The sequence below is a fragment of the Gorilla gorilla genome, chromosome 3 (genome assembly GCF_029281585.2).
Source record: "Gorilla gorilla gorilla isolate KB3781 chromosome 3, NHGRI_mGorGor1-v2.1_pri, whole genome shotgun sequence".
NCBI classification, from domain to species: domain Eukaryota; kingdom Metazoa; phylum Chordata; class Mammalia; order Primates; family Hominidae; genus Gorilla; species Gorilla gorilla.
In genome coordinates this window covers 58747136-58761111 of record NC_073227.2, presented here as the reverse complement: position 1 = coordinate 58761111, position 13976 = coordinate 58747136, and the positions used below count along the sequence as shown (strand labels likewise).

General features: G+C 34.5%; 1 protein-coding gene across 1 annotated transcript in view; it reads right to left on the bottom strand.

Moving 5' to 3' along the window:
• Positions 1–13976, bottom strand: part of UBA6 (ubiquitin like modifier activating enzyme 6) — an 85297-nt gene that overhangs the window by 49266 nt on the left and 22055 nt on the right. The window contains exons 5-9 of the mRNA XM_004038734.5: positions 13155–13249; positions 12329–12440; positions 8413–8493; positions 5174–5296; positions 3257–3380 (exon numbers count right to left, since the gene is read on the bottom strand). Coding sequence (XP_004038782.4) covers positions 3257–3380; positions 5174–5296; positions 8413–8493; positions 12329–12440; positions 13155–13249 — 535 coding nt within the window. The remainder of the gene's footprint in view (positions 1–3256; positions 3381–5173; positions 5297–8412; positions 8494–12328; positions 12441–13154; positions 13250–13976) is intronic.

The window sequence follows — 13976 nt, the reverse complement described above, 5'->3', positions numbered from 1 at the left end:
ACAAAAAATTTAAAAAATCATTACACAGGGATATAGATATTTAAATTTCAACTCTTATTGTCATAAGAGGTTAATTATCCCTAATTTACAAAATTAAAGAATTCCAGCATAGTGTTTTTTTTTGTTTGTTTTTTTTTTTTTTTTTTTTTTAATGAAGAGCTGGGAGGAGTGTGGGGAACTAGACAGAGTATTTTTTCCAATGTGAAACTCCAGGGCTTAAAAATAACCAAGGAAACTTACAGAAAAAGAGTAATGAGGGCTACTCATTATTAGATATTAACATTATCATAAAGCCTCAATAATATAATAACTACCTATCATAATAGTATAATATGGTACTGGTTAATAAACAGACAACTGGAAAAGATTAGAGAATTCAGAAACAGTCCCAAGTACACAAAGGACAAAATCAAGGTGGCACCTCAATCAGTAACGAAAAGATAAGATTATTCAATAAATCTTACAGAGAAAAAAGACAACTGGGAGAATACCTATTGCAAATGGATAGAAGTTTTAGGTTTCAAAAAAGATGCTAATAATTTCTCAGATAAAAGCATGTGAGAAAAATTCCTTTAAAACCATGTAGTAAGGAAGGCTTTTCTAAGTAACACTAAATAACAACCATAAAAGAAAATATTTAAAATTTGACTATAAAAACATAAAAAAGAAAACCTCATGACAAAAACCCATCATAAGCAACATCAAAAGATAAATGGCAAACCAGGAAAATATTATGCTCTGTCTGGGCATGGTGGCATGTGCCTGTAGTCCCATCTATTCAGGAGGCCAAGGCAGCAGGATCACTTGAACCCAGGAGGCTATAGTGTGCTAAACTGCACCTGTGAATAGCCACTGTACTCCAGCCTGGATAACACAGTGAGACCCTCATTTCTTAAAAAGAAAAAACATGGTCCGATAACATTTTCATCTATATTATGACACATTAGGTAGCTATAAAAGAAAATGTTTCTCATTTCTAAACCATTTGCTTATTCAAAAAATTAAGTTAAAAAACCAAGTAAGCCCCGCCTTTACTTAATATATTATATAATACAGGCATATATACTATATAATATGTAATATATACTATATATGTGTATATATAGTAAACATATAAAGTAGACAGAATGGTCAGCAGAGTGAACACCAAACTTAGCTGCTGTTACCTCTGGAGAGGAAAGGAAGTCTGAAGTAGGATTCATTTTTAACCCTATTTAAACATATACACACATATATATATCTAGAATAAGTATGTATTATTTTAGCTATTTAACAATGTTTTTTGGCTGGTCATGAGGTTTTTTTATCTTCATACCTGTAATGCCAACACTTTGGGCAGCCAAGGCGAGAGGATCACCTAAGCCCTGGGGTTCGAGACCAGCCTGGGCAAAATAGAGATACCTTGTCTCTACAAAAATAAAAAAGTTAGCCAGGTGTGGTGGCACACACCCGTGGTCCCAGTTACTTGGGAGGCTGAAGTGGGAGGATCACTTGGGCCCAGCAGGCTGAGGCTGCAGTGAGCCATGATCATGTCGCTGCACTTCAGCCTGGGCAACAGAGCAAGATGCTATCTCAAAAAAAGAAGCAAAAAACAAACGAAAAAACAAAAAAACAAAACAACATTTTTTCATGCTAGCAGAATATTACTTTAGATCAGTAAGTAGCAATTTATAAATGTTAAGGAAAAAAAAGCTTTGTAACAGCCACTCTATTTAAACTTATTCATCTCTCCCTCCAAAGAATTTTTGGCACAAAATGTGGGTTTTCTTTCTCTTTATTTCTTGACATGCAGTGGCTCCTCTTTACACAAGCAGCCTCATAATGTGAACTATCACCACAATTCACCACAACATGGACCCCGAAATTACAAATAGTAATCCTAAATGATTAATTTTAATAAAAAATAGATATATTATTTAATATCTATGATCTGAACCTGTATTCAAAATAATTAGATATAGTCAGGAAACAAAATTAAACAGTTTTGCTATACAACATGCATGCTAAAATTACAAATAATAATCCTAAATGATTAATTTTAATAAAAACAGACATATTCTTTAGTATCTATGATCTGAACCTGTATTTAAAATAATTACATGTAGCTGGCAAACAAAATCAAATAGTTTTGTTACCAAAAATACTTAAATATAGATTCAAAGTTATCTATAAACAGTTTGTAATAAGAATTGATTTTTCCCTCTCCTGAGGATATATTTTGCCGTCATTAAAAAAAAAGTAATTCCATTTACTGTCTATAAACTAAATACATAGGTATATTTTCAAATGCCCTAAAGATAAAACTGAATCAATTTCCCCTAAATAGGTGTAAGCATGCCATATAGTTATGGGTTGTCCAGTACTTTGACTCTTTTAAACATGGCTGAAGGAAAAACACAAACTACACAGATTAACGCTGCTATAAATTCATTATATTAAACTTCAAATGGGCCCTATATGATGCCTGACATCTTTCCATTTTTAAGAATGTCTACTTTCCTCCTGGTTTCGGCACCTTTCATTTCCTTTTGGCAATGACTTCACATTAGTCCAGTAAAAAAACAGACCCCTTCAACTTCTTGCGAACAAACCTACAAACTTGCCTGCAGACACGACATTCATCCCTTTTATTCAAGCCACTGAAAAAGAACATATATCCCAACCACCATCTAGACGTCTTCCTTTAAATACTTCATGGCCACGTCATTTTACAAAGCTAAACTATACTCTTTATCTTATCTCCAAAACCTACTCCCTTTCTTGCATCCCTTAAGTGCATATGTTGACTGACCATGTAGAAATCTTCACTCACCTATAGTACGTGATCAAGTTTCCTCCTAAATATCTTAAGACTTGTGAGCTTAATTCTCCCTGCCAGCCCTGCTGTATTAAATTTCTTGTAGTTCCTTTAGTTCTGTCTTGCATCTGCGCCTTTTCTGTTTGTCTCTGCATAAATAATCTTTTTTCAATACCTTCCTAAGCCAATGCAACCTTCACATTTTAATCAAGACACCCTGTCCCACTGCTGCTGTCCCAAAACTGGGTAGGTTTCCCTGCTAAGTTCAGTGTCCCCAGAATGAGTATACTCTCTTAATATCATCAGTGTTTAACAAAGTCTTCACTTGGATCGAATATTTTGAGGCCAAGGGCTTTAGATCATGTCTCTCTGAGTTGACGTTCTGTTCCCAACACTTAGTGTCTGAACTATAAATTTGCTGAATAAGTATAAATGAATTAATAAAACACATTGACTCACCCGTTATTTGTTGTATAGATCCATTTAAACCTGTCATTCCATTAATTTCTCGAAATGTTAGGAATTGTCCTGTCTCCAGTTTGTGAGGATGATTTTCAAGGCAAGTAACAATGCCAGGATTTGCCTAAAAATAAGAGTAATCTATTAAAAAAGAAGTTCATGTATTCTTTGTGTACAAATTCAAATCTTAAGCAAAAATGACAAAGTTACCATAAAATTCTCAAAACCGAAATTCTAAGCTATTCTTTTGTTAGTAAAAGCAAGCCTTTAAAAAGCTATCACAAAATAATGATCAAATTATTACTATTTTTTAAATGAATGCTGAAAATATAATTTCTATGTTTGGTAGGAGATGTTCAAAAATTCCACAGAAAGGATCAAATATTTAATAGATTCAAAAATTCATGTAACTTGTAAAAAACATTCCAAGTTACCTAATAGTTTTAAATGTGAGAAAAAACCATGGGCATAAATGATAAAAGCCTAACACTGAAGATCAAAGAACAGTAAAGAAGGAGGATAGAAATTTTAAAGATGGGAATCTGGTAGCTTACAGCTTGCTCAACACTTTAAAGAAATATTGTGTAGCTTATCAGCTATATTTCCTATAGTATTCAATAAAAGATAACACCAATGCAATAAGAATCCATACCATATTTTGGAATTTATTCTCTGTGTTTTTCTCAGGGACAAACTAAAAATCAACTAGAGAAGGTAAAAGGTTAAGTCTTAATATGCCTGAAAGAATAACTCAGGTAGAATAATAATCACTCTGTGAGCAGAAAGATATACAGATTGACTTTTTGATAAATTTTTCCTAAAAGGCATGACAGAGACAGTACTGGGTCTCCATCACCATGAGATTAAACTGGGTTTAAAAATAAAGTGTAAAGACAGAAGTACAAATTACAAATACTATTATGTTAAAGTATATTATCATTCCCTTATTTGATCTTCTTTTGGACTTCAATGTAAGTTGATTACAAAAAGTACAAATAAAGTAAATTATTTAGGTAAAATAATATTAAAAGGGGATCATAATGATTTCTCCAGTTCTTTTATGGAAAAAAAAATTGAGCTTATGCATGATCAAGAGTGCGGTTAGAAAATTTAGACTTTTGAATCTGAAGGTTAATCAAAACTTTCTACACCTTCTAAATAATGCTTTAGAAATATAACAAATTAGAAATGCTTTTCTCTAATATGATTTAAGTGTGCCTTTTTAGAGTATTAGGCTAGGTGACTTACAACATACTTAGTGCATCCACTATCTAACACAATAAACAATTCAGTAAACACTGAATCACAATTCATGACCCACAGGAGGTAACACAGAATAAAATTAAAATTAAAATTTATGACAAGCAAATGTTGCTCTATCAAGTATTATTATTATTTTTCTTTCTTTATTTTTGAGATGTGGTCTCACTGTGTCACCCAGGCTGGAGTGCAGTAGCGTGATCTTGGCTCACTGCAACTTCCGCCTCCCGGGTTCAAGTCATCCTTCCATCTCAGCCTCCTTAGTAGATGGGACCACACACCACCAGGCCTGGTTAATTTTTTGTATTTTTGGTAGACATGGGGTTTCACCATGTTGCCCAGGTTGGTCTCAAACCCCTGAGCTAAAGTGATCCACCCCTGTCAGCCTCCAAAAGTGCTGGGATTGTAGGCGTGAGCCACCATGCCTGGCCCTATCAAGTATTATTTGTTAGAGAAAATCCAGAATATTTTTAACAATAATGTTCCAGTTTTAATACAATGCAGTCAAGAAATTAGCTACATATTCCCTCTTTATCTTAAAACATTGTAAAATAAATTTTGCACACTGCAATACTTTGCTAATACCACCTTTCTGAAAACAGCATTCACATCAACTTTAACAAAATTTATTTTAAAAGTTCATTAATATAATCATACTTGCGTTATGTTTGAAATGAAAATTTCTTTTGGTTCTTCTCCTGTTGTATCTAAAACTTCAAATTCATCACCGAAATCACAAAATAACCTTGACCAAATTCCATGTACATCTGCACTGATAAACTGTAAAATGGCAAAAACAAGTTCAATCTTATTTATATAAAGAAAAAAACACTCTACTATGTTAGGCCATTTCATAACAATTTCATTTATAATTAAGTATACCTTACACAACCTATAGAATACAAAGTAAATCATAAACAGGATAAACTGATGCAGAATGGTTTAGGAATCAAAGATTTTCAGTACTTTTAGTAAATGGATGTCCAGTATAACAAAATTAGAATATCAGCATATCATCTTTATAAATTCCATGATTTTTAAATAACAAAAATTCTGTGACTTTAAAATTTTGTGCTTGTCACAAAATTCAAGCACAACATAAAAGAAATAGACAACTCTGGCTTAATAGTCCAGCAGTGAATTCTTACTTGTTATTTTAGGAAAGAGGAATGAAGTGCTCATTTACCAAAAGCAGCAGAGTTAATGGAAAATAGAATAGAGCTAAAAGCTGAGAGCAGAGTCTACAGAAAAAAAGGCTGAAAAACTGACATCACAAATCAAAGCCATGAAAGGTAAAACATTAAGTTCTTAAACAAATCACAAATGTTTTATTAAAAGCAATTTTTCTAACACATGCATTGTCTCCATTCTGAGAATTTGTAAAGAAATTATTTTTGAGCTTAAAGCTATTTTTAGAGCTACTGCTAATAAAGAGAAATCCTTATTCTGTAATGCACCCAATCTTGCATAAAATAATGTTTTTCTAACATAATTAAGTATATTGATATTACGGTATAAGAACATATTAAAATAATTTATAATCCCAATTACATGAAGTAGTGATATGGATAACAGAAGACCACCTCCCACTTGATCATATATTGACTTTACTGATCAAAATGGGTACATATAGCTTTTTTTTTTTTTTTACAAGACATAAAACTGGGCAGAAACTTAGAAGCTTTTTTTTAAAGTTTAACTCTAAAGAGCATATAAATTACGTAAACAAAGGTTTTAATTTATAACCTTGTGTAGTTATTTTGTAATACTGCTGTGCCCTATTGTAAGTTCACTGGCTATTCTGTCTTAATCACATGCTTAAGTTGTAAACCACAACACGAATGCTCTAGAGCATAAATATGCTATATAAACACAACAATCCAAAAATTTTCAACACACCTACATCATAAATTATGATTTTGCCTTGGTGCCTAACTCAAAGAAACAAGTAGCTTTTTCCTTTTTCCAGTGGAACAACCCCGAAAACAAACGAGATGAGGTTAGTAATGAATTCAATTACAAGCGAAGAACTGTGATTTTTCCCATCTAAACCTCTTCCCAATGTCACTGTGCACCTAATTATGCTGGAGGTTTAAAAATCTATGAGTAATTCTTGATCACTCACTCTTTCCTTCACAACTCACACTCATCTATCTACAAGTTCTGTTAGGCCCCCACCCCACCCCACCTTTTTTTTAAACAAAAGATACCTCAAATTCAATGACTTCTGACTATCTCTATTCCCAACTCTTTTGTCTAAGATACCAGCATCTCTCAGCTGAACTACTGCAGTAACTGCTAACTAGTCTAGCTGCCTCTACTCTACTCTTATAATCCAACAGTTCTATTTCTTTTGGTTATCTTTCATGACTTCTTCATACTCTTACAAATTATTGAGGACCCAAAGAGCTTTTATGTAAGTTACACCTATCAATATTTACTGTGTTAGAAATTAAAACTGAGAGAAATTTAAATCACAAGAATATACATATTCCATTGTCAGAGCAAGGATATCACCACACATCATATAGACTCTGGAAAACTCCACTCTGCCGCCTAAGATAATCAGAATGAAAAAGGCAAATAACATCTTAGTAATATGAAAATAAAAAGTTCGAGTGTGCAGAACCACTGAAAGGGTCTGAGGGATTCTTAGTGTCCCTGGACCACACTTTGAAAACTACAATTATAGTCTTCTCTCCATACAGCAAGCCATAGTGATCCTTTAAAAATATAAAACAGATTAAAACTTACAGGCCTAAAAACTCAAATGTCTTCGAAGATCTTGTAACGTATGGCCCCCAACCTACTTCTCCCAAACTAATCTTCTGGTATATTTTACTCCTACTATCCTCTCCTCTTTACCACTCTATTTTGGTCCTGCTTGCCTCTTATTGTTCCTCAAAACCGCCAACCTAATTTTTACACTTGGAAATGTTTACATTTGCTGATTCCCCTGTTTTGAATGCTTTCCCCCAGATCTTTATATAGCCTGTTCTTTCTCATTGCTTGGGGCCCTACTCAAACGTCATCTCCCTAGTGAAGACTTCTCTAACCTCCTAATCTAAGAGAACCAGAACTGTCCTTCTCCCTACATCATGCAGATATCATTCTCTATTTTTCTTTACTCAGATTTTTCTTCTTCATAGGACTTGAAACTATTTAAAAACGCATGATGTATTTATTTTCTTGTTTACTGTACATCTTCCCTAGCAGAAGGTAATTTTCATGAGTAAGAAAATTTGTCTCTATTCACTAATGTATTTCTAGTGGCTATAAGTGTCTCCAATACATAGATAGTCAATGAATATTCATTGAATGAACCACTAGAACCTCTAGAAAATCATCATCATAACGACATTTAAAATTAGAGGCTGGGCGCAGTGGCTCACCTGAGGTCAGGAGTTCAAGACCAGCCTGGCCAACATGGTAAAACCCCGTCTCTACTAAAAATACAAAAAATTAGCTGGGCTTGGTGGCAGGTGCCTGTAAGATCCCAGCTACTCAGGGGACTGAGACAGGAGAATAGCTTGAACCTGGGAGGCGGAGGTTGGGGTGAGCCAAGATTGTGTCACTGCACTCCAGCCTGGGCGATAGAATGAGACTCTGTCTCGGAAAAAAAAAAAAAAAAAAAAAAAATTAGATGATGATTTCAATGTTTATCATCCTTTCCATTCCTAACATTAATTCTTCCTTAGTTTTGGCAGTCTGTCTATAAACCAAACTTAGATCCTAGTTTTAAAAACAGGAAATGAATATATCAAAATTAATGAAAAAAATGATTGTGATTAATATGTAAAAAGTTTCTTATATAACCCATCAATGAGTTAAAAATTCTAGTAGTGAAAGTGTTCTTCCTTGGTTAACTACATGTCATTACTAAATGATACAATTACCTTAATTGGAGGGCACTGAGAACGGCAAAAGTCATTGATCTTCTTCTGCAATGGAAGTTTCATCTCAGTCAATACTACACACTGTTGAGAAAACAACAAATTAAAAACTAGAAAATACATAATTATTTTTGTAGTATACAATAATCAGAAGCATGCCAGTTTGCGTTGTGCTAAAGACACATCGCTAATCTCATTGAAAAGTTATAATCCTATGGAATTCCATCCCAAGGTTAATACCTTCACAAAGTATAGGTAACAAAAGTAAAAATAACATATACAGGGGAAAACCTGCACACATAAAACTTGATAACCATCACACGCTTTATGATTAGAAGCAAACCTTAATATCCTATGCAGTATTTATGGACTCTAAGTGATTAGATTTGTTTCATCTATTACTATCACACAAATATTAACCTAGCTACCAGAGTATTACTTTCATGCTAGCTTAAAAACCTGACAACATTTTTAAGAGACACATTAGTTGGCTACTAGAACATGTCCATCTGTGGATTTAGCTTTTTTTAAATCTAGCTTGCAATATGGTTTGCTTCCTGTAGGGAGACATTCCTCCATGGGTCTCTCAGTCTATACAGTCTCACAAGGTATGCCATGAATACAAGGCCCTTACCGCTCTTTACTTGAGGTCATTTCTCAGAATTGTATTTGCTGTGTAAAAACTTGAGGGATGAGGTAAGGTCTTCCTCAGGGACAAAGAGACGTCTTAGCTTGCTTTAAAACAGCCAGTTCCCCAAGCTCAGTGTTCTTCTCTAAAGCAACCTACTGCATGTGCATTCACTGAGCCCTCTGCCTTGAACTAGAGGGACTTGGGGGACAGGGGGCAAGGAAGAAAATGCAATATATGCTCATATTTTTTATTATGCAGTGAGTAATAAACTTCTTAGTCTCTGACCCAGGAATCTCATATTTCCTGCATCTGTGAAACAGTAACAGGATAGTTTGCAAATAATAAAAAAAATCAAAGACTAGACCCAACACATATTGAATCTGATTTGTGTTTGATCAATGTTAGAAAATTCTCAGTCATAATTTCTTTGAATATTGCTCTTTTCTATTGCTTTCTATCTAGAAATCCAATTTCATAAATTGGACCTTTTCATTCAAGCTCTCATTTATTTTAATTTGTCCATAATATTTTCTCTTATTTCTGTTTTGGGTTTTTTTTTTGAGACACAGTCTCACTCTGTTGCCCAGGCTGGCGTGCAGTGGTGCGATCTGGGCTCACTGCAAAACAACCTCTGCCTCTCAGGTTCAAGCGATTCTCCTGCCTCAGCCTCCCCAGTAGCTGGGATTACAGGCACACGCCACCATGCCCAGATAATTTTTGTATTTTTAGTAGAGACGGGGTTTTGCCATGCTGGCCAGGCTGGTCTCGAACTCCTGACCTCAGGTTTTCTGCCTGCCTTGACTTCCAAAGTGCTGGGATATTTTCTTTATTTCTATGTGCTACAGTTTTGGTAATTTCCTCAGGTCTATCTTTCAATTCACTAATGTTTATTCCAGCTATATCTATTCACTGTTTAATCTAGCCACTGAATTTTAATTTTTAAGACTTCATGTTCATTTCCATAAGTTGTACCTGGTTCTTTATCACATCTGCCTGGTCTTTTTCAATAGTGTCTTATTTGTATATTATATATTTAATCCCTTCTTTTAAGATTTAGTAGTTTTGAACATCTGTATTTTATAATCTTTCTCAAATAATTCTATTCTCCTAAATTCTTGGAGGTTTAGGCTAGGCACGGTGGCTCACACCTATAATCCCAGCACTTTGGGAGGCCAATGCGGGAGGATCACCTGAGGTCAGAAGTTTGAGACCAGCCTGGCCAACATGGTGAAACCCCATCTCTACTAAAAATATAAAAATTAGCAGGGCGTGGTGGCACGTGCCTGTGATCCCAGCTACTTGGGAGGCTGAAGTAGGAGAATCACTTGAACCCAGGAGGCAGAGGTTGCAGTGAGCCCAGACTACGCCACTGCACTCCAACCTGGGAGACAGAGCAAGACTCCATCAGAAAGGAAAGAGAAAGAGGAAAGAGGAAAGAAGAAAGGAAAGGAAAAGAAAGTAAAAGAAAAGAAAGAAAGAAAAATAAATAAAAATTCTTTGAGGTTTAATAGTTTGTTGACTCTTGGTCATATTGAGCTGCTTCTTCCCATCTTGTTATTTTGTACTGTGAACTCAAAGGGACTTTATATACTGGAATACCCTGTAACTTAGTTGAGGGTATATTTCTCTAGATTTGTTTAGTTTTGTTTTTGTCTGGCACTTTAGGGTATGGCCATTATGGTCATTATAGTACTACCTTTTTTTTTTTTTTTTTTTTTTTTGAGATGGAGTTTTGTTCTTGTTGCCCAGGCTGGAGTGCAGTGGCTCAATTTTGGCTCACTGCAACTTCCGCCTCCCGGGTTCAAGCGATTCTCCTGCCTCAGCCTCCCGAGTAGCTGGGATTACAGGCATGCACCACCACGCCTGGCTAATTTTTGTATTATTAGTAGAGACAGGGTTTCTCCATGTTGGTCAGGCTGGTCTCGAACTCCTGACCTCAGGTGATCCGCCCACCTCGGCCTCCCAAAGTGCTGGGATTACAGGTGTGAGCCACTGCGCCCAGCCTATAGTACTACTTTTTACATTAAGTTCTCAGTTTAGGAATTTCCAGATCACAAAAGATTATAAAGTTTAATCTCTAAACCCATGTGACAGCACGCCTATGGTTATGAATTCTCCAGGAAAACCTTTACTTTTCATCCAGAGCTTAAGAGAAAACAAAACAGACAAGATTGGTAAAGATTGTTCTTGTCCACCCTTTCACTGAGGGCATAGCTCTCTGAGGCTCCAGCTTTATGAAGAAGGGGAGGTCTCAATTCAATTTCTCTAGTTTATGTAGTTCTAGGTCTGAATCTTCTGTTTCTATGTGAACATCAATTCCCAAGAACTTTGGTTACTGTGACAGGCAACTCCTGTCGCTAAGAGTACCTACAGATAACAGTTTACTAGTCTTTTAGCTAACTGTTCATTTGTGGCGTCTGAGCATTTTCCTTACATTATTTTGAGCTCGGATAGTCATTTAAAAGAAAGTCTGTTTAGAAATTCTAGGTGCTTTGTACCAGGATGAATTTTAAGTTACCTACTCCAGAACAGAAGTCTATACTCATTTTTAAATGGATCACAGCATAATTTACTCACAGAAAAAAAAAAAAATCAGGGTCAACCTAGTCACTTTTACAATATCCAAGGTCCTGGGAATTTTGTTGTTGTTATTTAAGGAATTGTTACCTATAATAGATTGAACTACTGATCCATGTATTTTTACTCCCCTGTAATTGTACTGCTTGCCCATGGCTTTAGGAAGAGTACTTTTCTGCTTCTTGACTTTAGGCTTGATAACATTGACTTGCTTTGGCCGACAGGATGTTAATGGACACAACAAAAACAGAAGCTTGAAATGTGCATGTGTGGCTGGACTTGACCTTCTGTTTCTGCTACTACCATGAGAACATGACCTAGGTAGCCTCCTGGTCCCAGAAGAGAGACACATGGGGGAGAACCCAAACTCTGGAGTTTAATCCAGGCTGAGTTCAGCCTAGAAACCCCAACTGACATATTCAGGTACACAGGAAAGAAATAAATGCATGTTGCTATAAACCAGAGTTTTGAGTAGTTTTTAATGGATATTACTGAGAAAAAAGCCAACTGATATAACTACTTTGTCAGTAGTTCTTAGGTCCCTTCCTTAAAATGGAGAATTTGAGAGGTTTTATTCTAATATGTCTTCTACCTTGAAATTTTTTTGTTCTGTTTCTCAATACACTAGGTTAAATTAGTTAAACATATTAATATTTAACAATTTTGCCCTGGAACCTGTCAATAACATTTAATACAAAATGGAGTACTAACCTGGTATTTATCTAAAAAGGAGAGATCTGTGGTCTCATTGAAAGGAACAGAAGATGATGTGACATGAACATATGGATTTAGTTCTGCAATATGTTTAAGTACAGCTTCAGCCCTAAAAAAATAAAATAAATTTTTACTGTTCTTTCATTCAATATACTCAAATCTCTTCAAGTTGGACACTGTAATGACATCAGAGGAACCTGACATGTTACAAAATTTCAATGGAAACTTACCTTGTAGAAGAAAGAAACCAAAACTTACTTGTCTTTACAGGTAACTATGCAATCTTGAAATGATATACTATCATATTCTACAATAAACCACACAATCTCAAAGTGTACCCTAATAGTTCCAAGCTCCAGGCCCCTTAACTTTCTTAATAATTTAGCAACACTAAAGTCCTTCTTTAATAAATTCAAGGAAATACATTTCTAGGTAGCAGTGTAATATATATATCTTTTATATATATAATATATATAAAAGATATATGTAATATATATTATATAATACATATTATGTAAATATATAAAAAATTTGACAAATACAAATAATGAAGTATATATCAATATTTATTTAGCCACAGTAGTAGGAATTTATGGTGATCAATTAAATAACTACGACTGATTGGTGTTCTAGATAAAGGAAATATTCTAAGTAAATGAGTAAAAAAACCCTCATAATACATAAAAATATCTTTACCTGTATAAATATAAAGTAGAGCACTTTATATTTAAACAACTATGACTGATTGGTGTTCTAGATAAAGGAAATATTCTAAGTAAATAAATTAAAAAAAACTCATGATAATACATCAAAATATCTTTACCTGTTTCTCTTATTAACAACATCATCTTCACTGAGAAAGAAGTTGGTTCCTAGATCCCATGCTTGGCATTTTTCTGTATCATGAATTGTAACTGCCTTCAAAAAAGAAAAAAGTATTGGTTGAAGTCAGGAGTTCAAGGATATGCACTCTCTCCAGTATTACTGACAATGTACTAGAACTATTATTTTGTGTAATTAGATAATGAAAAGTAAACAAAGGCATAAGAATTAAAATATGTAAAGATGTTCAACCTTGCCCAGAAATGAAATAACTTTTCTCACTTGTTAGATTGGCATAAATCCACAGTTTGACAACATAGTCTATTGGTGATGGTGAGGTGAATGAGCGACTCATTATTACTGATAACAAGGTAAACTGGCTCAACCTCAATGGAAAGGAATTTGGCAATCTCTAGCAAAAAGACATATGCATTTATCCTGTGATGCAGCAATCCCACTTTTAGGACTCCATCTCAAAGACACACTGGGAGAAATACAAAAAGCTATATATACAAGAGTATTAAATATAGCACACTATTTGTAAGAGCAAAAGACTGGAAATAATCAAAATGCCCACCAATGGGGAACTGGCTTTAAGATGATACATCCATACAATGTATAATCATGCAACTATTAAAAAAAGAATGAAAGATGTATTTATAAATATGGAGTAATCTCTAGGATAAGCTATAAAGAGATAGCAAGGTAAAGAAAAGTAGAGCACTTTATATGAGAAAGGTGGGAGGAGATAAACATATGTACCCACACATAAACAGATACACATGTATGTGTGTATGCATTTACCTATCTACAAAAACAAATG